The sequence below is a fragment of the Heptranchias perlo genome, chromosome 3 (genome assembly GCF_035084215.1).
Source record: "Heptranchias perlo isolate sHepPer1 chromosome 3, sHepPer1.hap1, whole genome shotgun sequence".
NCBI classification, from domain to species: domain Eukaryota; kingdom Metazoa; phylum Chordata; class Chondrichthyes; order Hexanchiformes; family Hexanchidae; genus Heptranchias; species Heptranchias perlo.
The window spans coordinates 110875800-110895571 of NC_090327.1; the positions used below are offsets into that span (position 1 = coordinate 110875800).

Consider the following 19772-nt stretch of genomic DNA (forward strand, 5'->3'; position numbering starts at 1 on the left):
AGTGTTACAAGTCTGGGTTTTAGCAGGCATCTCCTAGGAGCCATCGTTCCAGTCTACATTCTCCTTCCAATAGTCCCAACACAGAGGCTAGTCTGACAATGAGGATCATTGTTGTTGATCACTGCTAAAGGTGCTTTTGCTGAGACAAAAACCTTGCAGTGTTGTAGGGTCCTTGGATAGCAACATGCAGCCCCATCAGTAATACTCTGCAATACAGAAATATGATAGCTCCCTCTCATTCTGCTGCTGCTTTTCCATGGCGAAAATGAAGAAGGTACTTCCTCTAGTGAACTACTTGATACACTAGTAGATTGTAGTTTAACTGAGGGCAGAGGTAACCTCACCTAGCACATGCGGTGAATATTACCTGCACACCACACAGCTTTATCCCCAGCTCCCTGCCCGAAACAGACCATGGGAAGAGAGTTTTCCTCTGACATTCCCAAGTAGGTATGCCTGGGTCTGTAGTCAAGGTTGCATGGATAAAGGCAGTTTGCCTCTAGATAAGCAAATCTGCCTTGCATCCTCCAATTATTTTTTTGGAATACCCAAATAAATTCCCATATCCAGACTATTCCTACAAAAAAAAACAGAAAAAGCAAAATGAAACAAATAACACCACACGGGAAAAAAAAATCAGTAAAATAGTTCACAAAAAAAAAATCAAAAGGTGGGGGGAAAAAAAAAAATCACACTAGTGCTCATTAAGATCTGAATTCTATTGATATTAACATTTATATTAAGCTCCTGCACATTTTTATCCAATTTCCCAGGTCCTAGTTCAACATTCTATCGGGTAATATGTCCTTATGTTCTGTTCAAGAGGAGTCTGCTACAACTACTGAAAGAGAAAGAGCATTTAAAATGCCTGAATTGTAAGAATTATAACTTTTCTCACAAACCCACAATCTCCTGAGCAGAATATCTGTTTCTACGATCTGTCCCTGAGCTGAGGACTTTCTTTTGTGTTAAGAGTGCTCAGAAACAAGGCAACGATAAACATTGTTCATGCAATGCTCAGTACAGAGCTCAGCACCATGGCCCTGACAATTGGTCTTACAGCAATTATAACGTGAAGAGGATCAAGTACTAGTGTCAAGATAGAATACAAATTCTCCTTAACGACATACATTGATATAACAACTTTAATGTAGAGTGCATCCCAAAATACTTCATTTAAAAACATAAGGAAAACAGACAAGCAAGGCAGGAAGGGAGAGGTTGGGATGGTTGATCAAAAGCTTGGTCAAAGAGATGGGTTTTGATGTGATTTTTAAAGAGGGGGAGATGGAGAAGCAAAAGAAGTTCAGGGAGGAAATTCTAGAGCATAGGCCCAAGCTACTGCAGACTCTGCTGCCCATGGTGAGGTGATTGGAGGAGGGGATGCGCAAAAGGCCAGAGATGGAAGGAACTGAGTGGGTTTTTTTGGGCGGGGGGGTGGGGTGGGGTGCGGTGCAGGAAAGAGAATATAGGGATGGAAGAGTGTGTAGCGACAGGGTGCAGAGGATCTTAAGATGACTTTAGTCCAAACTTTCAACTTTGGCAAGGGCATAAAACAGTGGATTGGCTGCCTTGTTATACACTGCGCCCGATTTTCCTTTCCACTGAGTCTGGGCTAAACTGGCAAATTCAACCAGTGAGAGCAATGGCAGATGTAATAAGTTCATAGGTCACCTAACAGGAGGCATCTTTGAATGAACTGTTCATCATTTACCACCCCCTCAAAACAAAAATCACCGTTATTTTGGTACAAAGTAGAATGAATCTCTGTACAAATGGGGAGAAATATTAAAATCATTTGGCTCTTATACAGAGTATACCATCACAAATCTTAAACACAAGTTTAACAGAGGAAAAACAATCAGAATTTGGAAGACTAATGCAAAGGGCTCCAAATTGAGAAAATATACCTTAATAGCATAAAAAGAAAGGCTATTGCCAGGTAAACACCTATTTTGATTGGCAGATAAGCCAGAGTTGGAAAAAAACACTGATTTTCCTACCAACACATTCTGTTGTTAGTGTCAGCTTGGCTCAATTGGTTGCACTTGACTTCAGAGTCAGAAGATTGTAGGATTTGAGCATGTAATCTAAGCTAACACTTCAGTGCAGCCCTGAGGGAGTGCTGTCCTTCATCTGAGACATTCGATGGAGGCCCTATCTGCCCCTATGTGTAGGTGGGCCTTAAAAGATCCAGCGGCACTATTCAAAGAGCTTATAGCCCCCCTAGCTAAAAATCACCCCACAACCACTAAAAAAACATTAACTGGTTATGCATCTTATTATAGATCTCAACAACTGTCACTGCACTTTAAAGTAATTCATTGCATGAAACACTTTGGGATGTGATGAGAAGCTCCATAACTGCAAATCTTTGACTGCAATAAAAAATCTCAAAAATAAAAACATAAAAAGATGGTCAATCTGAAAATAAATTGCATCAAACATTAACATAATATTTGCCAGCTTACAGCAATACTTAGTGCAGCGTGAAGGGGGGGAATTGTTCTGATGTACCACTGCTTGATACCATAACAGAGACAAAAAAATAAACTGGGCTTCAACTTTATTAAGCTCCAATTATTTTATTTTTTTCCCCCCACATGCAAAAGAATGAATGCTGAAATCTTCAAGTTAAATTCATATATAAACCTCATTCAATTCTCCCTGCACAGGTCAAAGTCTAAACAAAATGCAACATTTCTTGCATGATTCAACATTTAAACAAGATGATATATAACAGAATAATACTGAAGTAGAATAATTAATCTCAATAACCAGAGAATACAAACATAACTGTTGTGCATATTGCATAACAAAGTACAGCATTCCATGCAGTTACCTTGAATATTACTGCTGTGAGCTAAACACAGTTGAAAATCCACAGCCCTTCCAGCCAACCCTACAGGAATTCACCAGAAGGGCTATAAAATAGGCTGAGAGATGTGTCAGGTCTTGTCCTTATGTCAAGGATTCTGTGAGGTCTTTAAAAGGGGTGGAGCTTCCACCTGCTCCGAAAGCCAGTGGTATAGGAGGGGGCTGGGCCAGGAACTCCCGCATTCCCAGACAGGAAATCAGCAACGGCTCATACATCAGCTGAGACCAGGTGTACCGGTCCAGCAAATGGCTGAAGTGGGGTCCAGGCTAGAACTCAAACCTGGATTCCCAAAGTGGAGCCAGATTTTTTTTTTCCTTTTTTGCAACGTTTCAGCCCCCTTACAACAGGAGACCAAGAGGGCACTTTTCCCAGGAGTTTTTTTTGTTTGGGCTGGGGGTGGGGGGCAAGAAAGATGATCCAGCACCTTTCCAAACCTTGAAACCAGCATTGCAATTTGCAGTTTCTTTTGGTAGGTTGATGCCAACCATTGACATTAAAGGATAGAACCTTCCGCTGAACCCAGAAATTGCCCAGGTGGTCAGTGGCAGAGTTTCCCAGCAGGTAGATCTCAACAGTTAAGCCAGGATGCAGCTGTGCTGCAATTGGACCTTCTGTACCATTAATGATAAACAGTTACCATTTGAAGTTTTTCTTAGGAAAAGGCATACTTTTGTTCAAACAAACTTTTCCCCCCTGTTAAAAAGACCCTTTATGGACTTTTCATTTCTTCATTCTGCAGTTTTAGATTTGTCTGACGATCACAGACCCCATTCTGTAGTTTTAGATTTGTTTGATGAAACACCAGTTACAAACAAAATGGTTGGTGTTAGGAAAACTGTCCACAGCTCACTAAGGCTGTTTCTTTTAAACTTTGAAAAGGCTAAGGGGATACAATATTATGTCAACAAAGGATATGGTTTTCTCAAGGAAGTCTTTCATGCCTTATTCCGAGTAATGGAACTTCCTTTCCATATACATTGAACAGCATAGAAAGAAAATCCAGCATGCAAATCACACCTTCATGCAGATTTTCAAATGATCTGCAAACCTGGGGATATGACTTAGACATAAGTTTTTATGGCACCTGAGGGGCCTAAAGTAACTCGGACTTTAATTATTCTGTTGAATGGTAGCCAAAAGAGGTTTCCTACATCAAGTCATTAAAAAAAATCAGGATCAAGTTTAGTAGATTCTGAAATTGGGAAAATTCAATATTAAAATGTCACATACACTTGTTTTTAATCTAGAAAACAAGTGCACCAGCCAAAACATATTCAAAGATTAAACTATAACATTTGCTTAGCTACATAGAACAACCCATTTTACTACTTAATTAACACCTAATTCTATACCATTAAATAGAAGTGTAATTACATTAGCACATTAATGACGCACTGGACTCTAATAGGGGAAATATAATTTTCAAATGTAGTCTCTGTTCCATAAACTGCATTTCTTTTGGTGAAAAAAGAGCTGATGCAACAAGACTTCTTCAGCATAAGTGACGCAAGGAGGCAGATCATTAGCATCACCATGGTTTTGAAAAAGCAGTGAGCTGCCCACATTTTCTGACACTAGCAACATTGACACGGGCACAAAATAATTATTTCACAGATTATAATCTGTGTAATAATGTCCTCTGCCATCTATGCCCTACTAATACTGCAGTAAACACACACAGTACATCAACCTAAACGACAGGACAAGAAATAGAAATTGCAATTCCAAACAGGATTTAATACAAACTTCAACTCTTTCTCCATTTTCTTCTCCCTTTCAATGTTCCCTCCGTGCGTCTGTGCACGCACACCCACCACCCCCCCCCTTTCTGGTTTACCTGCCTGAAGTTTACAAGGGACTGGAATGAAGCTGGTTTTTAAATATTAAACAGCTTTGGACAGCTACAATAAATGGTGTTTAAAATGGCAATTATAGCCAGTTGATTAGATGACTGCGTAATGGTCTCTGAAATATTACTGTACTTTTCCACTTAAAACAGTCTAGCTTTCTACTGCCAAAGCTAGAAATATGTACTTTAAAGAAAACCTACACCAATTTTAAAAATACCAGAATACATATTAATTATAACCAGTTGATTAACAATGTTAAATACAACACTTAAAAGTTGTAAACAATTTTACAACACCAAGTTATAGTCCAACGAAGGCTTGTAGATTTCAAATAAAAATCGTTGGACTATAACTTGGTGTTGTAAAATTGTTTACAATTGTCAACCCCAGTCCATCACCGGCATCTCCACATCATAACACTTAAAAGTAGCTGTCAAAAGTGTTCTAATAACATTTAAAAGTCAGCTGCATTGCTGGGCTTTATAAGCCTCCCTTCAGCTACTTCTACACATTCCCCAACAGCTTCCTTAGGCTTAATTAGAAACAATGCCATCACCCAGCTTTTCAATTGTTGGAGCAGTATGAGGTCTCTTGAACCAAAGCAGAAGAAAATGCTCCACTTTTCCTTCAAATTAAATGCATACAAATTTCAGCCACTGAAAGAACACGTCCTTTGGTCACACAGATTAAACTCAGATAGACAGAAAGATTACACTCTACTACATATGGCAAAAAATAAATGTTGGATTGGGTGATTGCTTTACCGAACACCTCCACTCAGTCCACAGGCGTGACCCTGAGCTTCCGGTCACTTGTCATTTTAATTCCTCATCCCACTCCCACTCTGACCTCTGCCTCCTACACTGTTCCAATGAAGCTCGAGTAACAGCACCTCATCTTTCGATTAGGTACTTGACGACCGTCCGGACTCACTGATTTCAATAACTTCAGATCATAACCACTGCACCCATTTTTTCAGACAGCAGGTGCTCATAATTGTTCTGCAGTTGCCATTTACAGCTCCTCCAGACCCATCTTTTGTTTCTTTACTCGCCCCATTACCACCCTCCTTGCCTTGCACCATCATCCCTTTTGTCATTTAATCACTCCTGCCCTCCACCGAATCACAGGCCTTCAGTCTTATTCTTTCCTCTCCTCTCCTCCCTCCCCCCTCCACATACTTTGGCTCTGTACTTGCTTAAAAACTGTTAAATTTCAAACTTCTTCCAGTTCTAATGAAAGGTCATCGACCTGAAACGTTAACTGTTTCCTATCTCCACAGATGCTGCCTGACTTGCTGAGTATTTCCAGCATTTTCTGTTTTCATTTCAGATTTCCAGCATCTGTAGTATTTTGCTTTTGATAAATGTTGGAAACAGACTTATGTTTCAGAGAGCACTACACTTCTATTATAGGGCATCTGAAGTCAACTTACAAGTCACTAGTGCATTTTCAAGAATTTTTTCTTTTAAATAAAATCAGTCTCATGCCTCCAGGCATATTTCTCTGTTAAAGTTTTTTTCTCCCTCCCACCAAAGTTTTACTTCAGAACCTCCGATCCCCACATTCACATATAGTCAGAGTTCTTAAAAGGTAATGGAGTCAAGCAAAGGCACAAGCAAAAACAGCAACCCAGTCTTGAAACAGGACTTTAATAAGGTCTTTCAAATGGTTTGCATACCACTTTATTGTGAATACAACAAACTTTGCAGGGCAGACAACAATTCCCTGCACTTAGACTGCCTGAAAACATGATTGTTACCTAGTGCAAGCAGGCAACCATTGCTGAACCTCAGCAAACTTTAAACAAAACGCTTTAAAAGGAAAGCAACCTATATCGGGGAAAGAAGGAGTTTGAGACTGTAATCCAATATCTGGGATTAGGATCAGATCAGATTTACAAAAAACACTCAATTTTGAATGTTATTGGAAACCCTCAAAAAAAAAACTTTGTTACCTCAGTTTGTGTACATTGACTTTAGCAAACAGCTGTTCTGTTATAAAAGGTTAGTACAGACAATTAGTAATTTGTTGCAAACCAGGCATTTACTTTTTTAACACTGAGATAAAGGACAAGGTTGACTATGTAATATTGTTCTTCTTCTTCCAACCACATTAGCTCCATATGAATTTTTCCTTCGGGATCCTTATAATCAATTGTCTGCCATTTGCCCAGGTAGCTATATCTTATAGCAGGTGAGCAGACTGAATGCATAGCTACCGGTGAGCTTACGCACCAGAATGGTTTTTCTGCTTCATCCAGAACCGTCACATCCATTAAGCAACAATGCTGAAATGAAATTTAAATTCAACATAATGCTGTAATGTCAAACAGAAGTGCCACAACTTAAATCCAGTCACTAAATTATGACATTTAATAAATGTAAACAATTTAGTAACATTTTCCCAAGACTATATTGTGAAAAATACCAGCTTGTATTTTGTAGTACTACAGGAAAACTAGACTACATTTACAATTCAGTATACCTCATGGCCCCAAGTAAACATGCTAGCTTGTAAACAATTCCCCAGCCCCATGAAGAGACAAAGCACATGCTGGAGTACAGATTCAGCTCTCTGGTAGGTCTTCCAATTGCCATTCCTCAGGTTGAGAATCAGCACTGTTCAATGATAACAGCACCCGAGAGGCATCAGCCTTGGCTCAGTGGTAGCACCGTTGCCTGAGTCAGAAGGCCGTGGGTTCAAGTCCCATTCCAGAGAGTCAACCACATAATCCAGGCTGACAATTCAGTGCAGTACTGAGGGAGTGCTGCACTTTCAGAGATGCTGTCTTTCAGATGAGACATTAAACTGAGGCCCTGTTTGCTCCCTAGGGCGGATGTAAAAGATCCCATGGCACTATTTGAAGAGTTGCAGGGGAGTTCTCCTGGTGTCCTGGCCAGTGTTTATCCCTCAACCAACATCACTAAAACAGATTATCTGGTCAAGTATCAAGGGTAGGAAAGATAAACTAGGAAATTATAGGCCTACTAGTCTAATGTCAGTTGTGGAGAAGTTACTAGAATCTTATTAGGGACAGAGTGACTGAGCATTTGGACAAAATATGAGCTGATCTGAGAGCCAGCATGGATTTCTAACGGTTAAGTCATGTCTAACTAATCCAGTTGAATTATTTAAGGAGGTAGATAAGGGAATGTCTATGGATGCTATTTATACAGACTTCCAGAAGGCATCCAATAAGGTTCTACACAAGAGACTTAATAAAAATGAGAGCGCATGGAATTGGAGGCAACCTATTGACATGGGTAGGGAATTGGTTAGGAGGTAGGAGACAGAGTAGGGATAATGGATACATACTCAAATTGGCAGGATGTGACTAGTGGCATCCCTTATGGATCTGTACTGGGGCCTCAGCTTTTCACTATCATAGAAAGGTTACAGCACGGAAGGAGGCCATTCAGCCCATCAAGTCCGTGCCAGCTTTACGCAAGAGCAATCCAGCTAGTCCCACTGCCCGCCCTATCCCCGTAGCCCCGCACATTTTTTCGTTTCAAGTACTTATCCAGTTCCCTTTTGAAGGCCATGACCGAATCTGCCTCAGGCAATGCATTCCAGATCCTAACCACTTGCTGTGTAAAAAAGATTTTCCTCTCATCACCTTTGCTTCTTTTGCCAATCACCTTAAATCTATGCCCTCTAGTTCGAGGCCCTTCCGCCAATGGGATCAGTTTTTCCTCTATCCACTCTGTCTAGACCCTTCATGATTTTGAACACCTCGATCAAATCACCTCTCAACCTTCTCCGTTCCAAGGAGGACAACCTCAGCTTCTCCAGTCTATCCACATAATTTAAGTCAGTTATCCCTGGAATCATTCTAGCAAATCTTATCTACCCTCTCTAAGGCCTTCACATCCTTCCTAAAGTTAGCAATATTATTTATAAATGACTTGGATGAAGGAATAGAGAGCTGTATATCCAAGTTTGCTGACGACACTAAGTTAGATGCACAGTATAGATGGGAGCAGAAAGTTGCAAAGGGACATTGATAGACTAAGTGAGTGGGCAAAACTGTGGCAGATGGAGTTCAATGTAGGAAAGTGAGGTCATCCACTTTGGACCTAAGATAGAGCATTTTCTAAATAGCGAGAAATTAGGAACTGTGGAAGAAGAGAGAGATTTAGGGATCCACATACAGAAATCACTGAAAGCTAGCGGACAGTACAAAAAAAATAATTAAAAAGGCTAATGGAATAGAATCATAGTTGGAATGTTGGCCTTTATCTCAAGAAGGCTGGAGGAAAGGAGTGGAAATTATGTTACAGCTGTACAGAGCTCTGGTTAGACCCCATCTGGAAAACTATGTTCAGTTCTGGGCACTGCACCCCAGAAGGAATATATTAGCCTTGGAGGGGGTGCAGCACAGATTCACCAGAATGATACTGGGGCTAAAAGGGTTAAATTATGAAGGCAGGTTGCATAGACCAGGCTTAAATTCCCTTGAATATGGAAGATTAAGGGGTGATCTAATTGAGGTGTGTTTAAGATGATTAAAGGAGTTGATAGAGAGAAACTATTTCCTCTGGTGGGAAAGTCCAGAACAAGCAAGCATAACCTTAAAATTAGAGCTAGGCAGTTCAGGGATGATGTCAGAAAGTACTTCTTCACACAAAGGGTAGTGGAAATTTGGAACTCTTCCCCCCTAAAAGCTGTTGAGGCAGGTCAATTGAAAATTTAAAAACTGAGATTGATAGATTTTCATTAGAGAAGGGTACGAATGGTTACAGAACCAAGGCAGGTAGATGGAGTTAAGATACAGATCAGCCATTATCTAATTGAATGGCAGAACAGGCTCGAGGGGTTGAATTGCCTACTCCTGTTCCCATATTCCTATATCATTGCTGTTTGTGGGACCGTGCTATGTGCAAATTGGCTACTGTGTTTCCCTACATAACAGTACTAATTGGCTGTGAAACACTTGGAACATCTTGAGGTTGTGAAAGGCACTATACAAATGCAGGTTCTTTCCTTTCCTTTTACTGTCTTCATCCAATGTCCACACAGAGATCACTGGACAGCAGTCAAGAGTAGGAGCTCAGACAATTGCTCATCACTTCAAAAGTGGAGGATCTTTCTGCAGCAACCTTGGGTCAAGTCATCCTTAAGCTGAACAGCAAACCAATTACGGCACGATAATCAGGACATTATCTTTATAAAATTTGTTTTAAGTTAATGAGATTGATCTCAATCTTTTCAAGACCATGATGGCACAGGAACATTCAGCTTAGTTTCCCTAAAGGCATCTTCCCGAAAGATGTTGCTCCTTGAAACAGTTAAAAGGTACGATGGGGTAGAGTTCCGCTAGTTTTGTACCTAAATTCCAGCACAAGATTGGGGAATTCTGAACGCAAGTGATTTGTGCCCAAAACCACTTACACTGGTATTTTCTGTTATCTTTTACGCTGGTTCAACATTCAATTCGCCCAAATCAGGCCCTGCCACAAAACTGGTCATACCCCCAGGTCGAAATTGCAAGATTCCACCAATTGCACTAGTTCGGGAAGGCTCTTCAAATTGCACTCATTTTCTTAGGTGCACAGGCACATATTAAAAGTTTATCAAAAAATATTTACTTTACTAAGAAACTGACTAGTGTATGCCAATGAAACTATTAAATGGTTCAATATAGTTTTTTTTAAAAAGTCATTTTCAGTGATTTTAAAATCAGGTTACTCATAGGTGAAGGACTGGACACCCTTATAAAAATGCTTATTTTGAGTGATAGCCATTTTCAGCTGTATTAATAAAACTGCAAAAGGTTACCACTTTTAAATACATCAAGGAATACTTTTTAAATGGAAAGAAAAAGAAACGATTACATTCTATTATACTGCCCGATTGCGCTGGTTCACGGAAGATTTTAAATTAGTGATTATGCAAATGAATTTTAATCAAGAAACTTAACTATAACCTAACCAGCGCAATTTTGAGTGCATTTTGGGCGCAATTTCCCGATTGCGCCCAAAGCAGAAACTCTACCCCAGTGCATTTTGCACCCTTGGCTGTGGTTATTTCAAATGGAAGGCATAATCCCTGGACATCGAAAACAACCACCTGGGAACACTTTGTATTGCATAGGAAGGCAAAGAATTAGCTACCATCTACAGTCTCAAAAGGAAAACAAGGTCATGTAACTTTTTCCATGTGGCACTGGCAATTGACCTTATAGCATCTAAATGTTAGTGCTACAATGGTCCTGATAAAAGAAGATATTAACATTAACATCTCAATTCTGATGTCATACTGCAATGTAGCGCATTAAAGCATCAAAACGGGGTACTGTGGAGTGGAGGAACACAATCTAAGTCTTTCCTGAGGTCTTTACCTCAGCCAAGCTAATTAGAAAGATGTTGAATGGAAACCAAACACTCTTCCATGTACAGCTAGAGGAGAGAAAAAACAAATCACCAGACTACTGTCTCTTACCATTAAGTAACTGGTAAGAAGCCACATGGTTTTCTCCTATCTTGATCACCGGAGATATGTGGCCCAGCGACTGATATATTGAGAGAAAAGGACTTGAAATAGAAGGATTTCTAACCAAAAAAAGCCAACCTCATCACTCAAAAACTAATTCTCACACCTGTACATTTCCTTTTAGGAACTCTGTATCCCAAGGGAAGTAGAGATTTCCACTAATGGTGCTGTGTTGTGATTCTTTCTTTGAACTTATGACCGTTATTCGCAAGAAGCCATTCTGGATATAATCTGAAATTAGGAAACAGCATTAGTTACACCAATACATTGCATAATACATCACAACATCAAAGTTTACCAAATTAAATGGAATACAGCAGTGAGTGCCATCTGAGATCCAGTGATCATATTAAAACTGAAATATTCATTAGGGTATGTAGAAAGTACAGTGACAAAAATGCACTCAGAAAAGCAGACTTTTGAGACTGTAAATAGAGATTTTTGTGGAAAAAGAGATTGTACAGTCAACAATTATAGCCTGGTCCTACTCCCTAGAATAAAATTGTATTGAATTTTACTTGATTATGTTGAGGTTTTATTTTGATACATGACTGATTGACTTCACTCATCTGTTCCTGGACTCTCCAGCAGGTCTCCTGCTGATCCAGGTGCTGCAAAAACCTGCAACTTAGTTTAAAAGTAGCTCGACTCAACAGCTATAAACTTTGTGGCAGCCCCATGGATTACCCTCCAGCTCCAGGCCGCCCCTCTGCTCTCCTCAATTCATCAACAGGCAAATGGTCAGCGCAAGGAAGGCAGTTGGTACAATTAGTGATATTCTTAGGAACATAGGAGCAGGAGTAGGCCATTCAACCCCTCGAGCCTGTTCCGCCATTCAATTAGATCATGGCTGATCTGTATCTTAACTCCATCTATCGACTTTGGTTCCATAACTCTTAACTCAAGCAATTAGGAATGGGCAACAAATGCTGGCCTTGCCAGCGACGCCCACATCCCGTGAATGAATAAAAAAAAATACACTTTACCTAAGCAAAATCTATCAATCTCAGTTTTGAAATTTTCAAATGACCTAGCCTAAAGACTTATTTTTGGGTTTGGGGGGGGGGGGGGGGGTGGGAGGGAGGGAGGGAGGGAGTTCCAGATTTCCGCTACCATGTGTGAAGAAGTGCTTTCTGACAGACAGACAGACATCGCCCCTGAACGACCTATTTCTAATTTTGAAGTTATGCCCCTTTGTTCTGGACTCTCCCACCAGAGGAAATGGTTTCTCTCTATCTACCCTATCAAATCCTTTAATCACCTTAAACACCTCAATTACACCACCCCTTAATCTTCTATACTCAAAGAAATACAAGTCTATGCAATCTGTCCTTATAATTTAACCCTTTGAGTCACTCTCTGGTTTCTTCTGTAAAAGGGCTGGCTATTTGGGTCATAGAATAGAATCTTAGAATTTTACTGCACTGAAGGAGGCCAAAAGGCCCATTGTACCAGTTATTAGAAAGACGGATCCACTAAGTCCCATTCAATTTCCTTTTAAAAGCCATTATGGACTCAGCTTCCACCACTGTTTCTGATAGGGGAATCCATTTCCTAACAGCCTTTTACATTTAAAAAAATTCTAACCTTTTCCTTCATTCGTTTAGTTATTGTTTGAAATTTATGCCCTCTAAATACTGATTCATCGGCCAGTGGAAATAGTGTTTCTCCCCGCTCCATTAACCTTATCAAAACCCTCCACAATTTTGACCACCTCTGAAAGCCCTCTTAACCCTTTCTGCTCTAATGAAAAGAACCCCAGTTTCTCTAGTCGCTCCTTATTACCTCTACACAGCCTCAACTTCTTCCTAAACTAGAACACGATATTTTAACAGTGACCTAACCAATGTTATGCCTGGATACTTAAAGCCAGCATTTGTCTAGGCAATAGATATAAAAGTCACTTGCATTTGTGTTCAAACATCCTGAGCACGAATTGTGCCTTCAGCTTGTAGCCAGAGAACTGATGGCCTGGCAGATGCCAAGGAGGAACATGATGGGATTTTCTAAAACAGAACATTGTCTGCAAAGAGGTATATTTTCTATTCCACTCCTCCAGCTTGCATTGCATAGTTCCTGTTAATATACTCATAATTCCAATATTAAGAATTCATCATGTAGACCACAGCTGTGGATTCTATGGATCAGAGCAAAAAGTGGAGGCCAGGGAAATCTTGCCTCCTGTCTCTGTGTAGGTGGAATGCAGACAATGTGTAATCATTGGTACCTTTCATATAAATACAGAAGCAATATAAACTAAAACAGAAGCCATCTTACCTTTTCTACAGAACAGGCTATGAAAACTACCAGACATGTAGGAGCTTTTTCCACTATGCAAGCTAATGTGGCAATGGTAGCCATGTAGCCCATATTCTGGGTCAACGTCATCCAACACTGACTCATGAGGTGGTGGCGAATACAGGCTTTTATTTTCAAAACATCAAACCCAGAGAGAATGTAAATAAAATATACAGGTTATCATTTTCAGAAGGTCACAAAACTCCCCATACATATTACATAATACAATGACAGAAAGGCTTTTTAAGATAGAAAAGGAATGGTCTTGGCCTACTCACATGCTGAAAAGGTTACAACCTTTCTTGATTATGAACAAATAAAATCTTTGTTAAATATAGCTATACATAAAAATCTTAATTTTCTATGAATCCAATGCAATTTAGATAGTTGTTTCAGTTACCAAGTGTTTAACCATTTAAGTTATAACTTTTTTTAAAAATTGCTTTGACACACAAGTACAATTCTCCTTACCAGGTGGCCGATCCCAAAGTGCTCTTCTCAATGAGTTGATGGAAATGAAGATTTGCAACAATAACAGCCAATTCCCCATCTTCCTAGAACATTAAAAAGAAGAGTGGTTGATGAAGAGCGCAATGCTTTATCTTTAAACTGTCAATGTTCAGAAGATCATTCTGGTACCACTGCCATTGCCCTTGTACTAAATTTTAAAAAATGCACAACCACTTTGCTGCTCTTGACAGGTCACATTATAAAGATAATACAGGTGGCTCACTTTTTGCTAGCCATCATAACAGACAAGAATCTGCAGATCTAATTCCTGTTGAAATACTGTAATATCTTAATATTGGGATTACGATTAATGTGGATAAACTCCCCCACAAGACATCTTTGGGATGTTTTAAACAACCATTGAAACTTCAATTTTATTTGTGAAAATGCAGTTCTTATCCAAGTATTTTCTTACCTAGCACTACAGCTTGCTTTGCCACTGATGTGAACATTCTACTGTGTTCACATGAGCACAATAAGCAAAATGGTTATAAGTTTAAAAAGATAGACACCCTTCTAATTTTCTCAATTACACAATTTAATCTAAGAGTATAAATGAATGAAGGGAATCAATTTTCTGCCCCTTTCAATATGCACAAAGAATTTGATTTAAAAACCAATCTGAATTCTCTTCACCCTACCCCCTGTATTATACTCAAATTCTAACAGCCTGCAAGATAACAATTATTCCGTAAATTCATCTTCAAACAGTTTTATGTTATTTTCAGATTACATTTCCTTAAACCTAACATTGCTCACCATTCGTATTGGCTCACATGATTCTTAGTCTGGGCTCCTATAATAATAGTGCCACAACTAGCAATAATGTTTGGGACACAACACACACTATCCACACTCAACCCCACCACAACGAAGCTCATGCATTAAGAAATCCCTTGAGACACTAAATGTAATCTGCATTTGACATCAATATTAGGATATAGATATTTAGCCCATTTTATTTATAAATCATTTTATTTTATTACTTTTTACTAAAGTTCATTGTGACAATATCTGTGTTAATGGTTTTTCTCGAGGTAGTCACTGATCACCATAGAATAATACAGTACAGGAGGCCATCCAGTACAGCTACAACACTGGCATCTACCAGATAATGTGGAAAATTGCCCAGGTATGTCCTGTCCACAAAAAGCAGGACAAATCCAATCCGACCAATTACCGCCCCAATCTATTCTCAATCATCAGCAAAGTGATGGAAGGTGTCGTCGATAGTGCTATCAAGCGGCACTTACTCACCAATAACCCGCTCACCGATACTCAGTTTGGGTTCCGCCAGGACCACTTGGCTCCAGACCTCATTACAGCCTTGGTCCAAACGTGGACAAAAGAGCTGAATTCCAGAAGTGAGGTGAGAGTGACTGCCCTTGACATCAAGGCAGCATTTGATCGAGTGTGGCACCAAGGAGCCCTAGTAAAATTGAAGTCAATGGGAATCAGGGGGAAAACTCTCCAGTGGCTGGGAGTCATACCTAGCACAAAGAAAGATGGTAGTGGTTGTTGGAGGCCAATCATCTCAGCCCCAGGACATTGCTGCAGGAGTTCCTCAGGGCAGTGCCCGAGGACCAACCATCTTCAGCTGCTTCATCAATGACCTGCCCTCCATCACAAGGTCAGAAATGGGGATGTTCGCTGATGATTGCAGTGTTCAGTTCCATTCGCAACCCCTCAGATAATAAAGCAGTCCGTGCCCGCATGCAGCAAGACCTGGACAACATCCAGGGCTCATAAGTGGCAAGTAACATTCGCGCCAGGCAATGACCATCTCCAACAAGAGAGCGAGTCTAACCACCTCCGCTTGACATTCAACGGCATTACCATCGCCAAATCCCCCGCCATCAACATCCTGAGGGCCACCACTGACCAGAAACTTAACTGGATCAGCCACATAAATACTGTGGCTACATGAGCAGGTCAGAGGCTGGGTATTCTGCGGCGAGTGACTCACCTCCTGACTCCTCAAAGCCTTTCCACCATCTACAAGGCACAAGTCAGGAGTGTGATTGAATACTCTCCACTTGCCTGGATGAGTGCAGCTCCAACAACACTCAAGAAGCTCGACAGCCATCCAGGACAAAGCAGCCTGCTTGATTGGCACCCCATCCACCACCGGCGCACTGTGGCTGCAGTGTGTACCATCCACAGGATGTACTGCAGCAACTCGCCAAGACTTCTTCGACAGCACCTCCCAAACCCAAGACCTCTACCACCTAGAAATACAAGAGCAGCAAGCACATGGGAACAACACCACCTGCACATTCCCCTCCAAGTCACACACCATCCCGACTTGGAAACATATCGCCGTTCTTTCGTCGTCGCTGGGTCAAAATCCTGGAACTCCCTTCCTAACAGCACTGTGGGAGAACCTTCACCACACGGACTGCAGCGGTTCAAGAAGGCGGCTCACCACCACCTTCTCAAGGGTAATTAGGGATGGGCAATAAATGCTGGCCTTGCCAGCGACTCCCACATCCCATGAACAAAATCAAAAAAAAATTCCAGATCATAAGAACTCACTACATAAAAAAATTCTCATCTCACTTCAGGTTCTTTTGCCAATTACCTTAAATCTGTGTCCTCTGGTTACTGACCCACCTGCCAGCAGAAAGAGTTTCTCCTTATTTACTCTATCAAAACTGTTCCTGATTTTGCACACAAATACAGAAGCATTACAAACTAATTTTGATGTTCGCGCTCCCCCCACTCCCGATGGCAGTCCTGTTGTTCTGCTCCCCACCCCCCCAAATTGCTGCCCCCTTTTTCTCTCCCCCCCGGCCTGATAGAGGCCCTGTTGTTCTCACTGTCCTCTCCCACCCCGATGGCTGCCCCATTGTTCTCACTCTTTCACCCCAACCCCTCCCGATAGCAGCCCAGAGCCTTCATCTGTACTGACTGTCTGGGACCATCTCCACAGTTGAGATCGGCAGGGTCTCCATGTCCCTGAGCTTGCCGGGTGTTCCCCATGCTACCGTGATCCCCCGCACCCTCCCCATCAAAATCAGTGCCTTAGTTTCAGACAACCAAACAGCTAACCCTGCCATACAATTTTGTAAAAGGTGATTGTGTACAGCTTTATCCATTCTTTTGTAGGATTTACTATAGAACTAGATATGGTAGCTTAGTAGTTATAGTACAGGACTAGCTACCTAGGTGCTGTGTTAGGCTTGAATCCTACCATGGCAAGTGGTGAAACAGTTTATCTGGTCATTTATTTCATTTGTTTGTGGGATCTTGCTGTGTGCCAATCGGTTGCCGAGTTTCCTACATTACAACAGTGACTGCACTTCAAAAGTACTTCATTTTCTGTGAAGCTCTTTGGGACGTTGTGAGGATGTGAAAGGCACTCATAAATGCAAGTTCTTGCCATTCTTAGAGACGAGCGTGCAAAAATAAGTTAAAATCTAGTTGTTAACTCACTTGCCAGCATCCCAGCAACATGCCAGGGTATAAACACTGTAATTTGACAAGCTTGTCACCACCAATGTACATACTGGACTCTTCCAGAGTTGTTAGATTGTATTCCGCAAGTAGAGATCGCCGGCGAGGTCTGAAAAATATTTTTAAAAACAGTTTGAAATTAGTCACAAGGCATACATCAGTTTGAGGGATTGCTCAATTTCTACGTAGCATTTCTTTTAGAAAACAACTTTATTTTTAATTTTTTTTTAAAATAGCCGTAGTGTAACCAGCAGATTCTCATGATGCTAAGGGAAACTCCAGTTTCAAATTAACATGATTCAGAGGGAAAGAAAATGGAAGAATCTTATGAAGCGCATATTTACCCTACTTTACAAAGTTAGAAAGAAGGGGAGGGGAGAAAGGAGAAGAAAAAAAAAGTTTGCTCCTATTCCCGTTCTAGTTCCAAAGTACAACCAACTATTGAAAATATGGGTAGCATAAAATTATGTTGCTGGCCTAGTAATCCAGAGGCCTGGACTAAATCTAGAGATCGTGGCCTCGATATAAAACCCGTTCCCCTCCCCGACAGATGGGAAAGGGTCGGGCAGGTGGTTAAGATGCAACAATCGCTGGACCTGCCCCCATCCGACACAGACACCGCAATTTTCACGGTGGCTGCCAGTGGGTCCGATGAGTTTCCCGCCTCTCCATGGCGGGATACTCAAACATTTAAAATCGGAGTCCTACGATGTAATAAGGACCTCGAATTGAATTTAAGTACTGGAACACAGGATTCACTCAGGTTGGCAAGGTCGCCAGGGAGATGGAGGCAGCGTGTTTGTTTAGGTGCTTAACATCTAACATGAAAGCTACTGCACTCAAGTGCTTCAGTTTCATTACAGATAGTAAATCGGAGACTCTAGAGTTGGCAAGGGAGAAGTCCACACTGGGCGTTGCCATTGCTGCAGTGTTCTGGACTGATGAAGAGTAGAGGAAGAGGACCACCAGCAGCAAGAGCGAGCTGCAAGTGGACAGCAGAGGAGGCAGCAGCATACGATCCATGCTCACAGAAAGCCATATCACCCAATAGGGTGTACAGGCAGAGGCTCAGTTTCCTTGACGACTGAGGTTCAGTGCTTAAGGAGACTCCAGATGACAACAGGTGGTCGCCAACCTCTGCAGCCTCCTCGAGGAAGACCTCCTGCCAGCTGGACCTGGCGACCATGCTATGTCAGTGACAGTTAAAGTAACAACTGCCCTGAATTTCTTTGCTTCTAGCTCCTTCCTGGGTGAGATAGGAGACATAGGGTCTTCGCAGTCGGCAGCACACAAATCCATCAGGCAGGTTCGTTTTCCAGGGCCAGAAATTACTCACCCGAGAACACCATTCCTCAATGGCGTCCTCAGTCTCCACTGGCGAAATCGAAGGAACAAGTTCACGCATTTGCACATGCGCACTGAAATCCAGAAATCGTGAACTTGCCCCTATTGGTTCGCCAGAGATTTGACGTTACAATCATGGAAATCACGGAAAAATCATAAACTTGGCCATCTGCCCAGCTGAGGACGTAACTACGTACGCCATCAAAAAGGTACGCTGAAAAATACCAGGTCTACACTACTTTTTAAAAGCACGATAACTCTTAAATGATAACCAAACACTAAAAATTATTATTTTTTTAAAAATGGAGTCTCGTATTACTCCTTATTGTAATAATTTTTGGTCATTACATTTTTTTTCACTTTTGTCTCTTTAAACTAAATTACTTCTTTGGCTTTTTATTAAAAAAATAAATTTTTTATTTACAATGACTTGCAGGATATTACTTTAAATGAACGAACTTTGCTTGCCTGCTTGTGGGCGTGACTTCTCTTCCTGACAGATTTTGTGGGCGTGTCTTCCAGTCTCTCAGACATTTCCCATGCGAATCAACCCACGCTGTTCAGAGGCTGGGTTGACATCGCACATTTTTTGAAAACTTCCAAATCACACAAGTCTACGCCACAGATCCGCAGTAAATGAATTCATACATTTAATTCACCGGAGCTGCTGCGAACTTTGCCATGCCACTCTGAACAAGTTCCGGCTCAACATTTCCCTGTGATAGAAGACAGTCAGAGAGCGAGCATCGGGGTTTGCATCTCTGGCAGGCTTCCACACAGGTGCAGGGCACCACAGATTGCATGCACGTGGCAATCAGAGCATCCTTAAACAGCCGGGAGCATTTACGAACTGCAAGGACTTCCACTCAGTCAACGTTCAGCTCGTCTGCAACCATAAAAAGAAGTTCATGCAGGTTTGCGCACGATTCCTTGGGAGCTGC

At 41.2% G+C, this 19772-nt stretch overlaps 1 protein-coding gene across 2 annotated transcripts in view; it reads right to left on the reverse strand.

Annotated features, from left to right (window-relative positions):
* Positions 1 to 6366: 6366 nt before the first annotated feature.
* The window catches only part of LOC137318980 (F-box only protein 15-like), a 31868-nt gene continuing 18462 nt past the window's right edge, over positions 6367 to 19772 (reverse strand). For both annotated transcript variants that reach the window (XM_067981456.1, XM_067981455.1), the window contains 5 exons: positions 17467 to 17596; positions 13993 to 14075; positions 13501 to 13646; positions 11330 to 11454; positions 6367 to 7018 (listed from right to left, as the gene is read on the reverse strand). In XM_067981456.1, the coding sequence (XP_067837557.1) occupies positions 6749 to 7018; positions 11330 to 11454; positions 13501 to 13646; positions 13993 to 14075; positions 17467 to 17596 (754 nt within the window). In that variant the 3' untranslated portion in view covers positions 6367 to 6748. The remainder of the gene's footprint in view (positions 7019 to 11329; positions 11455 to 13500; positions 13647 to 13992; positions 14076 to 17466; positions 17597 to 19772) is intronic.